This window comes from Apodemus sylvaticus, chromosome 3 (genome assembly GCF_947179515.1).
Source record: "Apodemus sylvaticus chromosome 3, mApoSyl1.1, whole genome shotgun sequence".
Classification (NCBI taxonomy): Eukaryota; Metazoa; Chordata; class Mammalia; order Rodentia; family Muridae; genus Apodemus; species Apodemus sylvaticus.
Genome location: NC_067474.1, coordinates 32,612,863 through 32,637,831, shown reverse-complemented (window position 1 = coordinate 32,637,831; position 24,969 = coordinate 32,612,863). Strand labels below are relative to the sequence as shown.

Sequence of the window (24,969 nt, the reverse complement as noted above, 5' to 3'; positions counted from 1 at the left end):
AGTTCAGAGTAAAAGAGGTGACATGGAGTGTCACTGGCTGAGAGTTGTGAAGTCACAGCACAGACTGCTCCTTACATCTCTGCCCCAGACAGAGCTGCATGGATGAATGGCCTTATTAAGGCTGTGGATCAGGCCAAACAAATACAACCACACCCACCATACACACCATACACAAACACTCTCTGCACAGAGAGTGTCATACATAGACACACACAGAGACATATACATACACACACCACACACACAAAAACCCTCCCCTCTATATACTTGTAGAAACACACAAACACAGACACATATGTCATATGCAAACAGTCCTCTCTACACAAACATAGACATACACACACAGAGACGTATACATCTACAACACACACACACACATACACACACACACACACACACACACACACACACACACATACACACACATACGCACATGCAAAAATTGCCATAAATCAAAGCCTTTCCTTATATACTGGAAAAAACAACTGGTAGTATGTTGCAGCAAAGTGACAAAGTCTCTGCTATTAATTCTAAATATTAATGTTAGCTTTTGGGTTGGTAGAGTTAATGGTCTGTTAGTCTACTTTAAAAGGTTTATCTAATAATTGAAAGATGCCAGGCTAGCCACAGGTAACAATGAAAGGCTACAATGGAAATAGAGTTAGCCTAGGATACTTTGGATCTATATATGCCACATTCCAACTTTGCACAATTATAAAGTTCTAATCAATCAGTCATTCTTGTGGAATCTTTATTTTTGAGATTTATTTTCTATTTGTGCATTTGTCTGCATATATGTCTATGCACCACATATATACAACACCTTCTGAGTCTGGAAGAGTTCATTGGATTCCTTGGAATTGGAGTTACAGTTGTGATCAACCATGTGTATGCTAGGAAGTAAATTTGTGTCCTCTAGAAGAGTCAACCACTGAGCAGTCAATGAACTCACAGAATCTTCAGCATCACTTTTGTTTTTTGTAAGAATTTTATTTCGTGGACTATTAGAAATATTTGACTAATTGCTTTGTGCAGGTTTTACATTCTTCTTTGGGTGCAAAATCAAACACATTCCTGTGCAAAATAAAACTTGGGATAGACTAGTGCATTATGACAAAGAGATAGCAATATTTAGAAATTGCCTTTATGGGTAGGATTTCCTGGCATTAAGCTAGAAGACACAAGAAAGTTTAGTTCTGATTCTTTAATATTTTTGTCATTAGAATGGTGACTACAAATATGAAAGGTGCATTTTGCTAAAAAAAAAAAAAGACGTTTACTGTGCTTTTGTTACAAGGGTTGTGTGCACAGAAGCAGGCAGGGATGGTAAGTTCTGAATGGTTCTATGTGATCAACACATTCTAACTTAGAGTTGTAGAAAACGTTAGAAGTGAAGTAATATGGATAAAAAGATGAGAAATAAGGGGGTACATGAAATAACTGAAGAATTTATCTACTGTTGGAAACTGTGACTACTGGGCTTGGAGTTTGGAACATTTAAGATTAAAAAAGAATAATTCTGTCTGTAAAATTTTGGTACTTTGTGTCAGACAGGATTTGACAGATCTTTAGAATACCTGGAGGGTTATAAATTCTATTGTAAAAGTGCTTTTGTTATTGAGGAAATATATATGTGCATATTTGGACAAATAAGTCAAAAAGGAAAAAATCCACAGATTCTATTTACAAGCCAAGTATGTTGAAATCTGATAAGCTTAGAATCTACTATAAAAGTCATTTGAGTTTGAAACTTTTCTAGCTTCATAGTGAAATTTTATGCCAGAGAAACAGGAAAAAAAAGAAAAGAATTCCCTTTTGATTAAGGATGTCTTTTCAAACTGTTCTCCAAGCAGTCATTGGTATTTTTTCTCTTGAGAATTCTCAGTTTAGTTTCAAAGCTATTTTAATTGGTTGCTTATTTTCTTGTTTACACTTTTTTTTGTGAGTTTTTTTGTTTAATCTGGACAGAGATCCTCTGTCATTTATTGCTGGTAAAGACTTTCCATGGACAGTGTTTTCAGTTTGTCCAATTTCTTTTCCTGTACAGATAATTTGATTTCATGAGGTCACCTCTGTTGACTGTTGTCCTTATTTCCTGAGTAACCATGGTCCTATTCTGAGATTGCTTACACCACATGTTGAATCCACCTCAATTTGTCCTCTAGTAGTTCCTGAATTTAGGCCTTTTATGTAGTCCATGATCCATTTGAAGATGATTTTTTGTGTAAAATGAAGTATAAACATAAACTTTCATTTATTTTACATCTAGATATCTAGTTTCCACAGCACAGTTAGAAGATAGCTTTTATTTTTCTAATATATTTTTGAGTGCTTGTCAAAAGTCAGGTGGCTGTAGCTGCAAGGGATTATGTATCAGTCCTTGATTCTATTCAATTGATCTATGTTTCTCCTTATCTGCCAATATTATGCTGTTTGATTTTTATGATTCTGTAGTATAACTTGAAAAATGAGGTCTGATGATACCTTCAACAGTATCGTTTTGGTTCACATTTGTTTGATTATCTGCATCCTTTGTGATTCCATATGAATCACAGTATGTAAAGAATGGCTCTGGACATTTGATGAAAATTGCATTGAATCTGTAGATTGCTATCTGTCAGATGACCCCATAGTTTTCTAGTCAATGAATATGGAAGATCTTTCTAACTTCTAAGGTCTACTTCAAATTATTTCTTTAGTGTCTTAAAATAGCCATTGGAGAGCTGATCATATCACAGTGAATATCTCCAAATATGTGCTCATATGAATATCTCCCTGGTTAACACCATAAAATTAAACTAATATATTAAAGTGATATGGGATTTGTAGGTTTGGGGCTAGGGGAGTTGATAGGGAAACTGGGAGATAAAAGAGTGGCAGTGAGAATAATCTGAATGCAATACACACCTGCATAAAACACCTAAGGATACAATTAATAAAAGAGAGCAAAAAGCTTCAAAATTAAAATCAAAACAACTCCCTTAAAAAGTTGTATATTGAAGGAAAAAGTCTAGTAGAGGAGATGATATCAGAATAAGATTTCCTGTGAAATAGAGGTTGACTCACAGATGGAGACTTTTCCCTAGCGTTTAAGCAGCTAGTCAAGGTAATACATTTTGTTGTTGTATAGAATTATTGGCCAATATCCTAGGAGTATACCATTGTGGCATTGCTCATTAATGTGCAGCACATATGGAAATATAGTGTATATGGATATGTATTAACTTACAAATCATATTCAGAAAACAACAAACACAATTAAGGTCCCCCAACAACTGGAGTAGGGGCTATCCCTAAAGCAGTTAGTTGCCTGTCTGTGGAATACATTTCCATAACTGGGCTACCTTGTCTGGTCTCCGTGGGAGAGGAAGCATCTAGCCATACAGAGACTTGATGTGCCTGTGTGGGGAGATGTCTGGGGGGGGGTGCTCTACCCTCTCAGAGGTGAATGAGAGGGATGATGGGGGGAGGGACTGTGTTGGGAAGGGAACTGAGAAGGGGTGCAGTGATCAGGATATAAAGTGAATTAAAAAAGAAAAAAGAAAGAGAGAATAAAAGGATCATCTTTGATTTGAGAGGAATCTATAGTTCAAAATGATATAGTGGAAAAGTTAGAGCTTCTCCAAGATTATGGTCTATTGGTGGCTAGAAATTTCCTCCCCGTGTTAGAAATCAGACCCTCCCATTCATTCCAGAGCAAGGTTCTTACTCCATTCTCTCATTACTGACATTTGCCTTCTGGCTCTAGAGTCTGCTTTAGGAAAAACCTTATGCAATTGAACAGGGGGATGTTGAAAACCTATAATCTACACGTTTCCTGTTTTTCTTCTTAGAAATGAAACATAATCTCTGCTTGTATATATAATATATATTATATATATTCTTTCCCTAGATTCCTTTCTTCCTTTCTCCCTCCTTCCTTCCTTCCTTCCTTCCTTCCTTCCTTCCTTCCTTCCTTCCTTCCTTCCTTCCTTCCTCCCTCCCTCCCTCCCTCTTTCTTCTTTCTTTCTTTCTTTCTTTCTTTCTTTCTTTCTTTCTTTCTTTCTTTCTTTCTTTCTTTCTTTCTTTCTTTCTTTCTTTCTTTCTTCCTTCCTTCCTTCCTTCCTTCTTTCTTTCTTTTTCTTTCTTTCTTTCTTTCTTTCTTTCTTTCTTTCTTTCTTTCTTTCTTTCTTTCTTTCTTTCTTTCTTTCTTTCTCTTTCTTTCTTTCTTTCTTTTTTCCTTCCTTCCTTCCTTCCTTCCTTTCTTTCTTTCTCTTTCCTTCTTTCTTTCTTTCTTTCTTTCTTTCTTTCTTTCTTTCTTTCTTTCTTTCTTTCTTTCTTTCTTTCTTTCGATTGAGCTCAGGGAATTATGTATGGTAGCAAAACACTCTGTAGCTGGCAGAGATGCCTGGCCTCCTCCCGTTCGTCCCTGCTTGCCTGCATCTTTCTTCTCTGTGTGGTTTGTGTGGTTTGTGCAGGTGTATTTGCATGTACAAGTGCATTCGGGAGGCTAGAGGAGGACTTCAGTATTTTTGAGACAAAGTCTCTCACTGAATCGGAACATATTGTTTTAGCTGGACTGATTGACCAAAGAACTCCCTGGATCCTCCTCTTCCCTTCTCCCCAAATGCTGTGGGGAAAGGGTGTTCCTGAACAGAACACCATTAGCGTATGCTCTAAGATCAAGAATAGACAACTGGGACCTCATAAAATTACAAAGTTTCTGTAAGGCAAAGGACACCATTAAAAGGACAAATCGGCAACCAACAAACTGGGAAAAGATCTTCACCAACCCTACATCAGATAGAGGGTTAATATTCAATATATACAAAGAACTCAAGAAGTTAGACCCCAGAAAGCCAAATAACCCTATTAAAAATGGGGTACAAAGAATTTTCACCCCAAGAATTTCAGATGGCTGAGAAGCATCTTAAAAAATGCTCAACTTCAATAGCTATTAGGGAAATGCAAATCAAAACAACCCTGAGATTTCACCTTATACCAGTCAGAATGGCTAAGATTAAAAATTCAGGAGACAGCAGGTGTTGGAGAGGATGTGGAGAAAGAGGAACACTCCTCCACTGCTGGTATGGTTGCAAATTGGTACAACCACTCTGGAAATCAGTCTGGCGGTTCCTCAGAAAACTGGGCACCTCACTTCTGGAGGATCCTGCTATACCACTCCTGGGCATATACCCAGAGGATTCCCCAGCAGGTAATAAGGACATATGCTCCACTATGTTCATAGCAGCCCTATTTTTAATAACCAGAACCTGGAAAGAACCCAGGTATCCCTCAACAGAAGAATGGATGCAAAAAATGTGGTATATCTACACAATGGAGTACTATTCAGCCATTAGAAACAATGAATTCATGAAATTCTAAGACAAATGGATAGAGCTGGAGAACATCATCCTAAGTGAGGCAACCCAGTCTCAAAAGATTAATCATGGTATGCACTCACTATAAAGTGGATATTAGCCTGGAAAATTGGAATACGCAAAACATAATCCACACATCAAATGTTGTGCAAGAAGAATGGAGGAGTGGCCTGCTTCTGGAAAGACTCAGTGTAGCAGTATAGGGCAAAACCAGAACAGGGAGGTAGGAGGCGGGTAGATGGGAGAACAGAGGAAGGGAAGAGGGCTTATGGGACATTCAGGGAGTGGGGAGCCAGAAAAGGGGAAATCATTTGAAATGTAAACAAAAATATATCGAATTAAAAAAAAACAAAAGAAAACACCTTCATAATGGTTCACTGTACACAAGCCTTGACATTTTCTGAATTGATTGATAGTACAGGACTCAGTCCTTCTTGTAATATACCACCATTGGATTAGTGGTCCTGGATTCTATTAAAAATCAGGTTGATCAAACCATGTTAAAGAAAATACTGAGCTCCTCCATGACCTCTTCATAAGATCTTGCCTCCAGGTTCCACTTGCCCTGTTTAAGTTCCTGTCTTGAATTCCTTTGATAATGAATCACAATGTGGAAGTACATGCAGAACTTTCCTCTCCAGGTCACTTTGGTCATGGTGTTTCATCACAGTAAAAGCAATCCTAAAATGTTTATGGATTTGGAAATTTTGTTTGTAACTCTCATTGTTAGGTTTTTATGTGGTTTGGATATCAGGGTAACCGGCTCATACATAGAATTGTTGTTATTGTTTATATTTTGTCAAATAATTTGAGGAGTATTAGTGTTAATTATTCTTTGAAAATCTTGTAGAATTCTATGTTAAACCCATCTGATCCTGGACGTTTTTTTGTTGGGAGTATTTTAATTAATTACTCTATTTCTCTTGGGGTTATAGATCTTAAACTACTTATTTGATCTTGGAATTTTTTCTGTGGTATATATTGAGAAAATTATACATTTATTTATGCACTTATTTAGATTTTTCATTTAGGGGAAGTTTAGATTTTTACAAATAGGTCCTTGTTTCTCTGGGTTCTTTTTGGTGCCTCTTATGTTCCTTGATTTGTCTCATTTTTGTCTTATGTATCTCAGCTAACATGACTTTTCTACATTTATTGGAGGACTGAAGTATATAATAAACCATAGAAAATGAGTATGGTTTTAAGATGTTTGTAGTTTATAATCAGGAAACTACAATTTCTATGAGGCAAAATCCCTGATAAATAGGTCTGTTGTATGGAAAGGGAAGAATAGTTATTGGTTTGAAAATTTTCCTTGAATTATATAATATTTTAAATGTTTAAAAGTCATAACATATAATCCAATTATGTATGGTGAAAAAATACATTAACTTCTAAACTTAGGGTACAATCGTATGTAAATATATTTACATAAGTGACAAAAATGGAAGCACTAAGAAAGAATGCTATTCAAATGTTAATTGGTTGTCAAATTATGTATTTCTATTATTAAAAGTAAAGTAAAACTCTATGTAATGTTTTTATGTATTGTGAAATATTATTTTTGTTTCCTTGTTCAGAAAATCTTGTCTAAAGTTAGCAGAAAAGAAACCCCAACGTTATAAGTCACACAACATATCTGCGTATCTTAGAGAAGCTCGTGGCGGTCCTAGGATTGATGAAGAAGAAATAACTGAAGAGAAGTTCCTGGTGTTCTTAGATATCTTGAAGAAGCTGTGAGTATTCTTGGTGCAGCAATTTATTTCATTGAGGACCATTGTAACTAGTTGTTTTTAGTTGGTTGCTTGAAAATGCTTGTGTATTATTGATTCATGACTTAGCATGAATGTTGGGATCAGAAGAGGAATGCCTGGAAACTATTCTATGGCAACAACCTTCATGAATTCAGTATTCATAGCAAGCTGAGGGTAGCAACAGTTTTTAGTTTCACATTGCAAGAAAAACATGTAGTCTGTACTGATGTTAGGTAAAAAAAATTATGCTTATGATTTCTTTAGTTTTTGAATATTTGATGGCTTTGCATAGAACTTAAATTGTCTTTTCTATCACAGAGCCTTTAAATACACTTACCTGTGTGCTGAAATTAGTTTTTGTGCATCTATAAAATGTCCCTTTTCTCCTTGCATGCCTAATACTAGTGCATTAGTATTATTGTTGTTGTTTATTAAATTATTATATACTTAGTGGCTTAAATTATGTGCATTTTGATATTTCTTTGTGTGTGTGTGTGTGTGTGTGTGTGTGTGTGCATGTTTGTATGTGTGTATGTCCATGTGTTTCTTTTTCATTTTATTATTTTTAGGCATAATGTATCTTCTCTGCTTAGTTGTCAAAGGTCCAACTAAATGAGCTGTTCATTTATGAAAAAAATAATTTCTCCTCCATGGTTGTGTTTCTTGCAGAATTATAAATTCCTTAGAGTTAAAGGACTAACATCTTCACTTTCTTGCTAGTTCTCAGTAGGGATATCCATTTTAGACATACCACATTCTCACAATGAAAAAATTTTGTGGCCTAATCCCATAACTGTTGCTGTATTCCAAGAGTTAATTATAGCCTCTGATTCAACATATAATCTCAAAAACAAGTGGGTAGGTAGTTCACCTAAGGGTGCTATCCATATTTAGTAACATGAATACTTTTATATTAATCGAATTTGCAATGAAGTTGCATATTTTAAATGCAAAACATAAATGTGATTTAAGTAAATTCTATTTAGTGATGAGTACGTTGTCAGGTCTTTAGTCTTTTGTTTATTCCGCCTAAATGAACCATGATCATTCAAGTTGATATGCTGCTTTAGGGAGTAGATAGTAAGTTAGCAGAATTTTAAAATTAACTACAGTCTCTAAAATGTCATGCTATACCGTTTGATTTTACTAAATAGATATTAATTTTGAGTTGCCATAGTTACTTTCAAATGGAATCAAATATTCCTGAGAATATTAAGAATCTATTGAATATTGATAATTCAGTGTGATATTTAATACATTGACTTTATCGTAACTTCTACTTCAATGCAGTAATTCTGAATTTAGTACTGGTGATATATGATGGCTTTGAAACATTAAAACCATCAGCAGATGTCACACCATTGAGCTGGCATGACACAGTACCTATTTCAGAACTAAAAGGTTCAACATCAGTAAGTCGACTGCCAAACAGATAGGGTGAAGGAAAGAGGGAAGGGAGGCTAGAAAAGTTGCTTGGGAGACTGTATGATAAGTTTTGCCTTTCAAAGCATATCATATTGGCTACAAATTCATTCTATGTGGGAATTAAGGCATTGAACTCTACATTAAGACCTGGAGTTGGGAATTAAAACTACAATAAACAAAAACAGGAGTGAGGAAACTAGAAAAATACCAGAGGTGCTCATCACAGCAAGGTAAGTATGTTCTAAAGATGGTAAGATAGAGTTTAGAATCAATTCTCAAGCACTACTTTTGATTCATGGTCACTAGGACATTAGCTTGTTCTTTTGTCTTCCCATTCCTTAGACAAATCTCAAAGGGGCAGTATTTTCTGATGAATACTTTTACTGAATCTATGCATAATTGGTAAAGAGGAACACTTCAAAAGAAAACACTTTTCAGGAGGCGTAAGCCTTGAACAACAAATACAACCAGAAACTGTGGACAGTTTTGAACTTTTAAACAGTTTTGGACATTATGGATATGTAATTTCACACATTTATGAACAAACTCAATATAAACTTTTGTGTTCTTTTTAGTAATTTTTCCAGCATTGCAGTTTCAGGAAGAACCAGTATTTTACTTTCGGGGGAGCTAATGTTCTTAAGTATAAACCAAAAAAATGGCACTTTGCATCACAGTATTCAGTGGTGAGGACTTAGGAGAGGGCTAATCAGTCTTAGGAGACAGACTGTTGTAGAAACTATCCGTGCAGTGTCTACTAACTAGACACTAGTGTCTACTAACTAGACACTAACTAGAAGGACACATTCCTGAACAGTGCACAAGAGAAGAGGGCTAGGGAAACTGGGGGAGGGGAGAGGGGCTAGGGAGAGGAAGGACTCAAGAACCAGCTCAGAGACTGTGATGGGATTTAATGCTGGTGGATTGGGAACTATCCACAACTTTGCGGTAAAACTGTGATTGTCATGAGGAGATTCAAGGTGGGTCGTCCATCTGTAGTATTGACGATAACACCACAAGTTTCTAAAATATGATTATGAAAGGCTTGTCGAAAACCTTTTCTTATTTATAATCTGCTACTCTTTAAAAAGGTGATTTGCATGATTTGGAGATGGTGCAAGTAGTGTGAGATGCAGGGAACTAAAAAAACAATCTTTGAAAGCAGCTGGAGATCCTCAGAGAAAACTTGGCCCAGTTGTTATCTCTTCTACTTTCTCCAATTAAAGATGTATCCTTCGAGGGAGCGTGGCATCTGAAGATCATTAGGTTTCAACAGAGCGGTGATGCAGAGCCACTTCTCAGGAAGGACTCAGAGGACCCACTCCCTGAAAGAAATCAGCCTCTTTGCTTTTTAGAATTGGGCCATGTAAAATCCGAATGCAGCCTGGATCTCCTACTGTGTCTTCGAGTGAAGTGGCTCATAAGATGAGGAACCACAGTCTGGGACTACATTTCCGGGCTTTGTGCCAATCAGATTAACATACTATGAAGCTATCAATTTTGAGAAAAGCTGCACTTGGAGGAAAGTTGCTTGGAAATAGGCTGGCAAGGTTCTCATCTAGAAAAGAAGGATCTTCATTTGAAGCTGGGTTAATAAAGAATTGTGTAGAATGCTTGCTTTGACAGAATAGATATTGCTGAAAGGAACCATGATTATAGATTGTGCAGCAATGTGATTAAAAGAAGATAGTTATTTGAAGCAGACATTGAGAGATACATGTGCTCATCTTGCTTCCACAGTTTTATTCAGGGTTAGGTAGTAGCCTGTGAGTTGTGCTGCCCACATTGTGTGAGGGTCTTCCTACCTCAGTTAACCTGATCAATATAATTCTTCACAGTTATGTTCAGAGTCTTTTCTTCAAGGCAGTTTTAGACTCTGTTAAGTGTGCAACCAATATAAACCCTCAACCTCAAATAAGATTATTTTATTATACTTTTTATGAATTTTTAATATATGTAGAAGTTATTTAGCTAGGCACCTATGTGTTTGTAAATGACTGCCTTAATGAACACACATAATTGTAATATAATTACATATATTTTCTTTTAATCATTTTAAATGATTAATGAAATCTGGAAATGGTAATTTTATCATATATATCTTTCCTATTCAAGAACATAATATATATATTCATTTTGTTGTTATATGGTAATTGGAGCATTAAAGCAATGGAGCATGTTTTATTGGCAAATTGTTTTTCATGTATTTTAATAATTTGCTTAAGGAATTTCCCGTACCTTAAAATCCTGGCTTTTTAAAAAATGGTGATGGAATATCATATATCTTGTCTGAGTTTTATCATTTAAATGTATGTTAAATATATCTATTAGATGCTTTATAAGACTTAAAGAGCATGTACAAGATGTACCAAGATTCATAGAACTATACAGAGTAAAATTCACACACAGACATACACAGAGACAGACACAGACATATACACAGACACACACACAGACACAGACACACTCACAGACACACACAGACACACACACATAGACACACACACAGACACACACAGACATACACACATAGACACACACACAGACACACACAGACACCCACACATGGACAAACACACACAGACACACACAGACATACACAGACACACACAGACATACACACATAGACACAAACACAGACACACACACAGACACACACACACACAGGCACACACCCAGAGACATATACACACACAGACACACACAGACACACAGACACACACACAGACACACACACAGACACACACACACACACACACACACACACACACACACATTTCCTGACCATTTTCTCTCCTGATGGCTGATGTCAGTCACATCAGCAAGTCTTCCTTGCTCCTTGCTGTCATTTGAGTCCCTCCAATGCAAACAGTCGAGAATAATGGGTCGGAAGCCCTAAGGTCCCAGTGAGTTTTCCCCTGGCTGCCTCTTGCCATTCTGCCATGGTCGGGTGCATGCATTTATAAAATGCTTATGTTAGCTGCTTTTGTGTCAGTGTGACCAAGACAACTGACAGAAACCCTTTGAGAATGATGCCAGCCTAAAGTCAAGTATTTGTATCACCACTGTATTGGAGACATTTCAGATTCAAACCATAGTCTCTCACCTTGTAGTGCTTGCTCTGAATGTCAGTGACTTCAACTTTCCTTGTCCCTGTAGGCCAAAAATGGTCAAAACTTTTGATTTGATTTTTATGGACCTGATTTCAGCTCCTGATCTTTTACCCCTTACTATTCTTCCTCAAACCTATATAGTTACTTTCATATACAGTCTTTTCATTTATCCTTCCTCAGGATGTTATCCTTTTGGATGGTAGAATACATATGTGCTTCTATGTTATACTTATATATCATTCTCAGTAGCCCAGAGTGCTACACTGATCCACACTGTCTGGATCCTAGCAGAAAACAACCAAACCCAAATCACAACCTTATTATATCATCCCATGTTCTTTAATCAGAAATCTCTTTCCTATACTTTTGACAGTGTTTCTCCATTGCTTTGAAAATTTCTCTTCCTATCAGGTATCCAGTGTCTTCATGGATACATTTAGGATACGTTCACATGCTAATTTTTATTTAGACATTATTCTCAACAATTTTCAAATGGCTTATTTCCATGGACACTTGTTAGTAAAGTGAAATATTTCCCAATGAGCAATGAGTCTTGCCTCTTTGTCATAGTTTTGAATTTGCTTAGCATAAAATTCATGGAGTGCACTGAGCTATTGAAGACATATTCACATTGAACTCAGCTGTATTAGTAGCAGGGAATGTGTGCAGTCCTTGTCAGAACTAGAATATTATAGTCTATAGTTATCACAAGTTGTGTTACAGGAAAACAGTCTTTAATATTTTCATTGTTTTGATATGTTTTTAATATTAAGTTGGCACTTTAACAAGCTAGAATTCCATTGAATTCAAGCTACAAAGGATGTGTGGATTATAAGAAAGGTGTTAACTCTCCCAGAAGATTCAGTGTAAAAGAATGAGGACTATAGAAGTTGTACTTATTTGAAAATCAATGATCAGTTAATTTCTGATGATGATTTCATACTATGGATTTTTGACTTTTAACTGGATTCTATCAAGGACAGAATAGGATAGAAATAAATATTTTTTTCTTAATGTAATTCCATCACAAAGGGAAATCTTCTAACCGAGGAAGATGTGGTCTAAAGAACTATTTTAAAACACGATATGATAGAATGGTGGCTCTGTGTGTAAAATGCTCCACACATATGAAGAAGATTGAATTTGGATGCCACGAACCAGATAAATCTGAGTGTGTTAGAGCATGACTATAATGCCAGCATGACTACAGTGCCATAGACTGCAGAGACAAGAGAATCCCAGAGCCTCCTGGGTACACAGATAGATGGCTATATAGAGAGGCACATAGTATCAATGCCTGTCTCAAACATGGTGGAAGTTGAGGACCTACACCTGAGGTTGCCCTCATGGCATGCAATTCACATACATAATAGGTGTTAATGCATAGATATACTTTCACGTGAAGATCCAAAACATGAGTCTTGCCTCTTTGTCATAGTTTTGAATTTGCTTAGCATAAAATTCATGGAGTGCACTGAGCTATTGAAGACATATTCACATTGAACTCAGCTGTATTAGTAGCAGGGAATGTGTGCAGTCCTTGTCAGAACTGGAATATTATAGTCCAGTTGAATTGTATAGTCCAAGTAAATTGTGACTGTTAATATGATAATAGTGATAAATCTTCAACAATAAAATCAAGTGTTTACTTTATGGAAAGGGAAATAGTAATGACAAGTACACATATGGAAAAGTCCTTGGCCTGATGAGAAAGAGGAGAATGACTAAGTGGTAGTAGAATATCAGTACAGCCCATGGAATAGGGAAAAAGTTAGAAATTGTAAATCTGACAAGGTTTATTCTATATATACATGCACACTGATATTGGTGTATGAATATATAATAATGCTTAAAAAACAATATCATGCAGAATATTTGAATCCTCATACACTCGTAGGACACTCTGTTCCATAGAGCAACAACTGGACCTATGAATACCTCACACGTGAGGTTTCTGCAATATAGTGATTGTGACAGATGGCCAATCCTCATCAGTCATTGACAAGAGAATAGTATAAACCACAGTAGAGCCACACAGCAGACTGCAGCACCGCTGGAGAGAGGATTCTAAATCAGTGCTCACCCACACAGGGAAAACTGAGATAGAGTTGAGTTGTAAAGTAAATTGTGACTGTTAATGTATAACATCATTTTATTTATGTCAAATTTAGAAGGAAATAAGAGCAAATGTATTATGTGTGGAATAAAATGTGGATTATGAGAACAGGATTAACAGAGAACACACAAAACTATTTTAAGATATTCTACTTTTATTAGTGTTTTATTTTTTATTTATTTATTTATAACTTTTTATTTTCAATATTCTTTGTTTACATTCAATATGATATTCTACTTTTTAAAGTAGTGATTTAAATGGTATTTGACACTTCTATTGGTTTATTATTTAAAATGGTTACATGCATTATAATTTTGTGGATTATTTATATACTATATAGTGATTCAAAAATATAGGGCACATTAAACATAAGACGATTGTTATTTGAAATGTAAAATTTCAAAATCTATTGAATAGGTTTAATTCAATTTATTATGCCTAGGGAAGCAATCAAAGATACTTTTTTTTGATAATAAAGGAGTCGACCTGGAATCTTTCCTTCTGTATTTTTTCTTTAAAATGTGTAATTAAAAGTCAACAACTACATAGTGAAATAGAAGTGGTAGTTTGAGGTATGTAGGTATTACGGAGTATCAGTCTAAGCTTAATCCAGTATTTCTGTCTCCACATGTGTCATTTCTGTGTCTCCACATAAGTCATTTCTGTGAGGTAAGAACATTAAAATCTACTCATTTCTAAGTTTTGAAATATGTAATACATTTTAAATGATACTCATAATCACCAAGAGTCTTTTTCACTCTGAAATTATGTGTCCTGTGACCAAAATCTCCTCTCTTGCCATTCATTGCCATCTTCCCCTCCCCCACTTCTGGTTACTGTCTTCCTGTGTGTGATTCCTATTAATTAGTTCAACCTCTGCAATATCACAAAGAAGTGAGACATGTGATATTTATCTTCCGGTGCTGACTGACTTCAGTTTGAATAATGTTCCTTAGATTAAGATACATACTCCACTATGTTCATAGCAGCCCTATTTATAATAGCCAGAAGCTGGAAAGAAACCAGGTGTCCCTCAACGGAGGAATGGATACAAAAAATGTGGCATATATACACAATGGAGTACTATTCAGCCATTAGAAACAATGAATTCATGAAATTTTCAGACAAATGGATGGAGCTGGAGAACATCATACTAAGTGAGGTAACCCAGTCTCAAAAGATCAATCATGGTATGCACTCACTAATAAATGGATATTAGCCTAGAAAATTGGAATACCAAAGACATAATCCACACATGAAATGATGTCCAGGAAGAATGGAGGAGTAGCCTCTGGTTCTGGAAAGACTCAGTGCAGCAGTGTAGGGCAATACCAGAACAGGGAAGTGGGAAGGGGTAGATGGGGGAACAGGGGGAGTGAAGAGGGCTTATGGGAGTGGGGAGCCAGAAAAGGGGAAATCATTTGAAATGTAAATAAAAAATATATCGAATAAAAAAAGATTAATCTTTTAAAAAGTTCCACAAATGATAATTTCCTTCTGTTCTGATATATGCCACATGTAAAAAAAAGTCAGCTATACTTTTATAGGCATTGTGGTTGTTTTCATATTCTATTCCTTGAACATGGGGTCTTTCTGTCTTTTTGACATACTGATACGGTAGCTCATTTTAAGATTTATTTTACTTTTGTATATGTTTGTGTGAAATATGTTATATGAGTGTGGGTACGTGTGAAGGTCAGCAGAGGGCAACAGGTATTCTGAGTCGCAGTTGTGAGCTTGCTGATACAGGCATTGTGAACAGAATTTGCAATCTCTAAAAGAACACTAAGCCATTTCTAACCACTGAGCTATCAGGGTTTTGTTTGTTGTTGTTAAATAAATCTGCCTATTGTTTTGCATAATGATTGTACAAATTTGTATCCCCAATGCACAAAAAATTTGTCTTTGCATATTTGTCAATATATACATTTCCATCTCTGATTATAGTCATTGAAACATATTTTTTCATTTCATTTTAATTTGCAACTCCTTGTTGATTAGTGATGCATAGTGTTTTAAATATATTCATAGGCTACTTCTGTGTCTGTTTAGTCTCAGTCCATTTTCTGTTATTACAACAACATACTACAGTCAGAATGGCAGTCACCGAGGAAACAAATAGCAAAGTGCAAGGATGTAGACACAAAATCACCTTCATATCCTACTGGGGGAGATGCATACATGTCTATGTAAACCACTATGGGATTTTGTCAGTTCCCCTCTTCCCCCACCCAAAACCACAGAACTAAGATATGATCTGTCACTATCACTATCATCCTATAGTTATTATAAGTGATACAATGGGATTTGTAACAAATGAAAATTTATCTTTGTAAGAATGAAGGGTGCCATACAACAAAACCAAATTACTTTCTTGTTAATGAATAATATAGGGTTTCTTGCCTCTGAGGCGATCTTCCTGTTGGGGTGTGCATGGACTATGCCTGCCTTTTATCTCCCATCCTTGAGGACAAAAGAGATCCCAGATACAATGTTCCTGCCACTCAGCCACTGGGCAGAGGGTGAAAGGTGCAGATGTTCTTTTCATTTTTGATATTTCTTCCCATTCCTAGTGAGTGTCTGGATCACTGCCCAATATTTATGCCTTAATTTAGTTTTATTTTCTGCTTTCAATATAATTTGAGACAGCATAAACATTCACCAACTGAAGTAGATAAAAAGTTAACATGTTTAGTCAATTAAAATTAATAAATAGCAGAGTTCATTTCAAACACAAAATTTACTTTTATAGCTTTGTAAATTATGCCATGACGAGTCTAAAGAGACTCTTAACAGTGTTCGCTATGGTTGTCAGTGTTTTACGGAATAAATTATATGTATATTGGTGTTAAGAGATTTGCAAACTCTGGGGATGAGGGCTAGTAATAAACGCTGACATTTATTGAGCTTTTCATTAATTGCTTTAACATTTGTAATAATCTAGTCATCTTTGAACAGATGAGGGAACTAAGTGTATTAGTACCAAGGCTTAGGTGAATCAAGGCTCCACAATGATGCTGGGCTGACAGCAAGGCTTCTGTGATCTGACACCCAGTGCATGCTACAGAGCTTGGCACGTCTTTTATGCACAGGTGCCTGGATCTTTCCATAGGCCTGTGTGCAGGAGCTTTCAGAATGTACATACAAAAGAATATGCATTAAGACAAGTGGGTGGGACATGGAGCATATTCTGGAAGCTTTTCATAAAGTTGAGAGCATCAACAACATTCTAATATAAAAGTAGAGTGCAGGCTGGGTGTTATCCCAAGGGGCTAACTTTGACAGAGCCTTGTGTGTGTACACTCACATTTTAGAGGCTCTGAAGGGTGTGTTAGAAACCACTGCAGCATCCATGTCTATGTCTTCCAGTTGACTGCTAGCCTTCTCTGTGTTGTGTTTTCCCGCTAATGTCTACTCTCTGATTTCCAGCACTCTGTGTCTCTTCTGTCCAGCTGCCTTGTAGCATCACTTTACTCCTAATTGTTTTAACTGTAATCTTTATTGAGCTATAATTATATAAAAAAGTCTCCCTCTTTAAAGTGTTCAAGTTGGTTGATCTTGGCAATTGTATCCAATCTTGTAGCCATGACTTTGATGCCTTTCAAAGAAGAATTCTAAGTATGCCTTTGATGCCCTTCAACCCTTCCTCTTCCCCAGCTGATGTGCCTGCAGCTTTTGAACCTTCACCTTTAGTAGAATTTTATGTCAGCACAAGCCTATAATGTAGAGGTATTTTATATTGCTTCATGTATCAATATCATACCCTACTTTTGCCGGGGGGGGGGGGGGGATGAGTACTAGTCTGTAGTAAGACAGGCCAATTGTTTGTAGGCTGGGTTGATTTAATTATTTCCAGTTTCTGACTAACATAAATATTTGCTGCAAATCTTTTCTGGGAAGCCCTGATGAAATTTTATTCAACCCAGACAGGCCATTGATGTCAGAGCAAGGAAACAATTCTAGTCAAGTCTGGTTAAAAGCTGGGAGTTTATTGGAATTACTTGCAGGAGGGGTGGAGAAGGGTTTATTTTCAGGATCATGGGTGCTTCAAAATTGTCCATATCATCAAAAACCAAACAAACACGATAACCAAACCAACAAAACCAAAAAAAAAAACAAAAAACAAAAAACAAAAAACAAAAAAACAAAAAAACAAAAAAACAAAAAAACAAAAACAAAAAACAAAAACAAACCAAACAAAAAATCCATGCCATCTTTGATGATAACTTAGAAAATCTAGTTTTGCATGCATAACTTTGTGGCTGTTCTGCTGGTGGGTAGGTTCTTGCAGGTTACTCATTTCGATAGAGTTCCTCCTCAGCAACTGCCATTGTTTATATAACCGGAGAGAAGCCTTTGACTCCTCTAAGTTTGAGAGGTTTTCTGAGGCTTAGGCACTTTGTTTACCTGCAGAGTCTTAACAAGCCCCTCTCCAGAAAGGAATGCTTGAGTTTGAGGACATAGTTACAGCTGGCTTCTATTAATGGGGCTATGTACTTTATATTGACATCTGCCTATACTTAACTTGGTTAAACCTGTAGAAAACAGATTGTTGAGCCACTTCCTGAGAGCCCCTGAATTGCTTTCTGACAGCCTGTGTTGCTGCATTACTTTCAGCAATGGAAGAGTTCCAGGCACTTCTCAGCAGCTCTAAGGGTTGAAAGTCAAAAGTTTCAGCCTTTCTAGAGGGTGGGTAGTAGCATCTTATTGTGGATTAAACTTTCATCTGTTTAATAGTTATTAATGATGGATGTGTCTTTGTGTGCTTACCTTCTATTTCTATGTGTTCCTTAAAGATGGTGGACAGTGTTTTGTGACTGTTGTCTTTTATGAATTCACTATGTACTCTGGGATCCAGCACTCGGCTAGATGTATTTTCTTTGGTTTGCCATTTGATATCTATTTTGATAGTTGTTCCTTCAAAGGTGTCAAAGCTTTAAATAGGTCAGACAAAATTTTCCAAGTTTTGTCCTGGGAGATGGGGAGCCTTCAGTTTTTATGCGCTCTGTGACCCGTTTGTAGCCACCCTTTAATAACTGTGGGGCATGAGGACGAGTGAGTGTCCTTTTGCACATGTGACTAGGAAGCATCAGTTGCTGCAAAAGACTATCTACTAAATTACTTCTGTAGGTTCATTAAAAGTTTACTTAATCAAATTAGAAATTCTTTCAAATTATTGTCATGTGTTTAAGAATGTGTATTATATATTAATGTCAGCAGGACATATCTTAATCACAGTTTATCCATTAAATATTGAAACTAAGACCCGGACATTCTCACATTTCATAGTTTTTGATCGTTATTTAAATTCTCTTGTCTATGCAAAACTATCCATAAGGCATGACTGTGCACAAGGAATGTGATTATTGTGATTATAAAATTGAATCCTTAAAATGGTAAGGACAACTTAAAAAGTTATGATCAAAACATGCAAAGTTAGAATAGACTCAGTATTTACTAATGTGATAATAAATTCTTCAACAATAAATAATTAAAAATTAAAATTTAACATTTTATTTCTAAGATCACCAAAGAAATAACAAATTCAATGTAATATAAGGTGTATAAAGCCCACAGTGAAAACTCTAAAGATATAATAAAGGTATTAAAGAAGATGAAAATAAATCGATACAGACATAATGGATTTTGAGTACCAAACCAATTTTAAAATTTTTTTGCTAATTAATCATAAATGATGTTTATCATGCTGTTTTGTTTGTGCTTGTTTTACAATCATACTTTTATTTCTGCTATTTTCAGTAGTTGAGTCTCATTGTGTGAGTGGGAACTTTCTCCTCACATTTCTTTTGTTGTTTTGTTTTTCAAGGCAGGGTTGCTCTGTGCAGCCATGGTTGTCTTGGGACTTGATCTGTTGACCATGCTGACCTCAAATGCAGAGAACCTCTGCCTTCCAAGTGTGGGGATTAAAGGCAGGTACTACCGTTCCCAGTTCTCTGAATTTGACAGAGTTTATGTAGAATGGGTGCTGTATTTTCAATGTTAGGTGAACTTTACTGATGAAGACATTTGTGAATATAGTTCTTAGGCATAATTTCTAATTACAGTTTCAAAAGGTAATTCAAAATCCCCAGTGCTACCTTTTACATTTATTATTCTGTGATTTACAAGACAAAATTCCTTAAAATCTAAACTCTCAAATTCTTGGGCAAAACAGTATTTAATTAATTAATTAATTAATTTATGTATTTATCTATTTATTTATTTACTTACTTATTTACTTATTGTATCTGTGAGATCTGAAATTGGATCACATCTTGCTTCTCTGAATTGGGAATTGATTTTATTTTCTTGATCAGGCTAGCTGAGGATCTCTTAGTTTCAGAACTAGCATCACCCCATGCCATGAAAGGATTAGTAGGTCACTGGAATCTGCTGTGTTGAAAAAGACCTATTTCTATTTCTGTGGAAATTACAGTTCCATAAACATTTTAAAAAGAAAGAGGGTGAAGATGCCAGCACTGGTTCAATATTTTGTTAAATTCATGTTAATTTTTGTTAATATAAAGTGAAATAAACAAGGGTTTTGATAAAGATGAGGGGAGTGGAGAAAAGAGGTTGTGTCCTATGCACAGAAGTCCATTTGAGGCAGTAGTAAGTCACCTGAAATCTGATGGTGTCAATGAGCTGGTCAGTGGAGAGTTGATTAAGGTTGACTAAACAGAGTGAGCATTCTGTGAAAGGCTGTACAGTTAGGATGGGGTTAGAAGAGTCAAGAAACATGTGGGCAGGATCGAATGCAGAACAAATCAAGATAGAAGAACTGGGCAGAGTTAAGCTTTGTATTCACTTGGGAACCACTTTAGACCACACAGTTCTTGGCTTAATGAGTTGTAGGATGCGCAAACAAATATTTATGAAGCAAGATATTGAGTTCTATGCTAGAGTCACAAACCATGTCTTTAAATATTAAGATACTAAATTTGTTTGTTGTAACTACTCAGTTGTGCACTATAGTGTAAAACATCCATAACAAACTACTGAGTGAGGTTGTGCCTTACAAGAAAGCTGGTAAGTTTCACTTCAGCTGATAAGTTTCACTTTTCAAACTCCTGACATGAATCAAGCTCTGTCTGTAATATGGTCTTAGGTTAAAAAAAAAAAAAAAAGCAGTGTGAGAACAATAAATAAAATTTTCTTTTTCTTTTTTTATTCTTTTATATTTACATTTCAAATGTAACCTCCCTTTCCCAGTTTCCCCTCCACAAATCCCCTGCTTTATGAAGGTGCTCCCTTACCCGGCCACCTGATCCTGCTTCAGTGCCCTAGAATGCTCCTTCCCTGGGTCATTGAGCCTCCACAGGACCCATGGGTTTCCTCTCCAAGTGATGCCCCATAAGGCAATCCTCTGCTATACCTCTTCAGCTGGAGCCATAGACACTCCCAGGTGTACTCTTTAGTTGGTGGTTTAGTCCCTAGTAGCTCTAGAGTGTCTGGTTGGTTGATACTGTTGTTGTTCCTATAGGATTACAAAACCCTTTAGCTCCTTCAGTTCTTGCCCTAACTTCTCCATTGGGTTCACTGTGCTCAGTCCAATGTTTGGCTGTGTGCAACCACATCTGTGTTTGTCAGGCTCTGGCAGAGCCTCTCAGGGAACAGCATACTAGGCTCCTGTCAATAAGCACTTAATGACATCAGCAATACTGTCTGGGTTTGGTATCAGAAGATGGGATGGATCCCCAAGTGGGGCAGGCTCTGTATGGCTTTTCCCTCTGCTCCATTCTTTTACCCTGCATTTCCTTTGACAGGGGAAATTCTGGATTAATATATTTGAGGTAGGTGGGTGGCCCCCTCCCTCAACTGGGGACCATGTGTTTCCACTGGATATGGTCTCTACAGGTTCTCTCTCTTCTTTCTTGGGAATTTTAGCTAATGTCATCCCTGGTGAGTCCTTAGGAACCTCTTGGGTCCCAGGCATCTAGTGGCTACCCCTAGTTTCTCCTCCCCCACTGCTACATACCTCTTTTCAAATTCCCTCTGTACCCCCATCTCCTCATATATCTGAACTGGCCTCCTTTTTCCCTCACTCGCTTCTCTCCTTCTCAGATCTCTTTCTCTCCTTCCTGGGGATTATTTTCTTCCCCTTTCTGAGTAGGATTGTAGCATCCACACTTTGATGTAGTTTTATTTCTTCTTGGACTTTCCATGGTCTGTGAGCTGTATCATGGTATTACAAACTTATTTTTGGCTAATATACGCTTATCAGTGAGTACATACCATGAGTGTTCTTTTGTGACTGATATACCTCACTCAGGATGATATTTTTAAGTTCTGTCAATTTGCCTGTGAATTTCATAAAGTCATTGTTTTTAATAGCTGAGTAGTACTCCATTTTGTAAATGTACCACATTTTCTGTATCCATTCCTCTATTGAGGGACATCTGGGTTGTTTCCAGCTTTTGGCTACTATAAATAGGGCTGCTATGAACATAGTAGAGCATGTGTCCTTGCTATATGTTGGAGCATCTTTTGAGTATATGCCTGAGAGTGGTAGCTGGGTTGTCAGGTAGAACTAATTCCAATTTTCTGAGAAACTGCCAGACTGATTTCCAAAGTGGTTGTACCAGCTTGCAATCCCACCAGCAATGGAGGAGTGGTCATATTTCTCCACATTGTCACCTGCATCTACTGTTACCTGAGTTTTTTATCTTAGCAATTCTGACTGGTGTGAGTTAAAATCTCAAGATTGCTTTGATTTGCATTTCTCTAATGACTAAGGATGTTGAACATTTCTTTAAGTGCTTGTCAGCCATTTGATATTCCTCAGTTGAAAATTTTTTGTTTAGCTCTGTACCCCACTTTTAATAGGGCTAATTCATTCTCTGGAGTCCAACTTTGTGAGTTCTTTGTATATATTGGATATTAGGCCTCTATCAGATGTAGGGTTGGTAAAGATCTTTTCCCAATCTGTTGGTTGCCATTTTGTCCTATTGATAGTATCCTTTGCCTGACATATGCTTTGCAATTTTATGAGGTCCCTTTTGTCAATTCTTGACCTTAGAGTATGAGCCATGGCTGTTTTGCTCAGGAACTTTTTCCTTGTGCCCATGTGTTTGAGGCTTTTCCCCAATTTCTCTTCTATTAGATTCAGTGAATCTGGTTTTATGTGGAGGTCCTTAATCCACTTGGACTTGAGCTTTGTACAAGGAGATAAAAATGGATCAATTTGCATTCTTTTACATGCTGATTACCAGTCGAAACAGCACCATTTGTTGAAAATGCTCTTTTTTCCACTGGATAGTTTTGGCTCCTTTGTCAAAGATCAAGTAACCATAGGTGTGTGGGTTCATTTCCCAGTTTTCAGTTCTCTTCCATTGATCTACCTGTCTGTCTCTGTATCAATTCTATGCAGTTTTTAATCACTATTGCTCAGTAGTATAGCTTGTATTCCAGATAAATTTAAGAATTGCTCTTTCTATTTCTGTGAAGAATTGAGTTGGAATTTTGATGGGGATTGCATTGAATCTGTAGATTGCTTTTGGTAAGATGGCTATTTTTACTATGTTAATCCTGCCAATCCATGAGCACTGGAACCCTTTCCATCTTCTGAGGTCTTCTTTAATTTTTTTCTTCAGAGAATCGATGATCATGTCATACAGATTTTTCACTTGCAGGTATCCAATAAAATAGACTTTCAACCAAAATTTATCAAAAAAGATGGGGAAGGATACTATATACTCATCAAATGAAAAATCCACCAAGAAGAAATCTCAGTTCTGAACATCTATGCCCTAAATGAAAGGGCACCCACATTTGTAAAAGAAACATTCCTGAAGATCAAAGCACATTTTGAACTTCACACAATAATAGTAGGAGACTTTCACACCCCACTCTTACCAATGGACAGATCATGGAAACAAACTAAACAGAGACACACTCAAATTAACAGATGTTATGAACCAAATGGACTAAACATATCTTCAGAACATTTCAGTCTAAAACCAAGGAATATACCTTTTTCTCAGCATCTCACAGTACCTTCTCCAAAACTGACCATATAATCAGACACAAAACAAGCCTCAACCAATACAAGAATAATCCCATGCCTCCTATCAGATCATCACAGACCAAGGGTTGTTTTTAACAAAAATAAAACAACAGAAAGTTCACAAACACAGAGAAGATGAACAATTATCTACTCAATAATAACATGGTCAGGGAAGAAATAAAGAAATCCATGAGTTTTTAGAATGTAATGAAAATGAAGGCACAGCATATCCGAACTTATGGGACACAGTGAAAGCAATGGTAAGAGGAAAACTCATAGCTCTGAGAAATTGGATAGAGTATACACTAGTAGCTTATCAGCACATCTAAAAGCTCTAGAACAAAAAGAATCAAATACACCCAAGAGCAAGAGGAATAGACAGCAGGAAATAATCAAACCCAGTACTAAAATCAACCAAGTAGAAACAAAGAGTACTATACAAAGAATCAACAAAACCAGGAGCTGGTTCTTTGAGAAAAATTAACAAGATAGGTAAACCCTTATCCAGACTAACCAGAGAGCACTGAGACAGTATCCACATTAACAAAATCAGAAATGAAAGGGAGACCTAACAACAGAAACTGAAGAAAATAAAAAAAAATCAATTCCTATTACAAAAGTCTATATTCAATAAAACTGGAAAATCTAGATGAAGTGGATGATTTTCTAGACAGATACCAGGTACTAAAGTCAAATCATGTCAGATAAATCATATAAACAGTCCCAGAATCCATAGATATTAGAAGCAGTCATTAAAAATCTCCCAGCCAAAAATATCCACAGGACCAGATGGTTTTAGTACAGAATTCTATCAGACCTTCAAAAAAGACCTAATACCAATACTCCTCAAACTATTTCATAAAATTGGAACGGCAGGAACACTACCCAACATATGCTATGAAGCCACAGTTATACTGATACCTAAACCACACAAAGACCCAAAGAAGAAAGAGAACTTCAGACCAATTTCCTTCATGAATATCAATGCAAAAATGTGCAACAAAATGCAAACTGAATCCAAGAATCTAAAACAATCATTCACCATGATTAAGTAGAATCTTTCATCCCAGGGATGCAGGGATGGTTCAATATACAGAAACCATCAACATTATCCACTATATAAACAAACTCAAAGGAAAAAAACCCACATGATTACATTAGATGCTGAAAAAGTCTTTGACAAAAGTTGCTGTTA

At 36.4% G+C, this 24,969-nt stretch overlaps 1 protein-coding gene across 1 annotated transcript in view; it reads left to right on the top strand.

Annotated features, from left to right (window-relative positions):
* Window positions 1-24,969, top strand: part of Cnbd1 (cyclic nucleotide binding domain containing 1) — a 347,578-nt gene that overhangs the window by 43,199 nt on the left and 279,410 nt on the right. Inside the window, exon 4 of the mRNA XM_052175437.1 lies at window positions 6,941-7,096. Coding sequence (XP_052031397.1) covers window positions 6,941-7,096 — 156 coding nt within the window. The remainder of the gene's footprint in view (window positions 1-6,940; window positions 7,097-24,969) is intronic.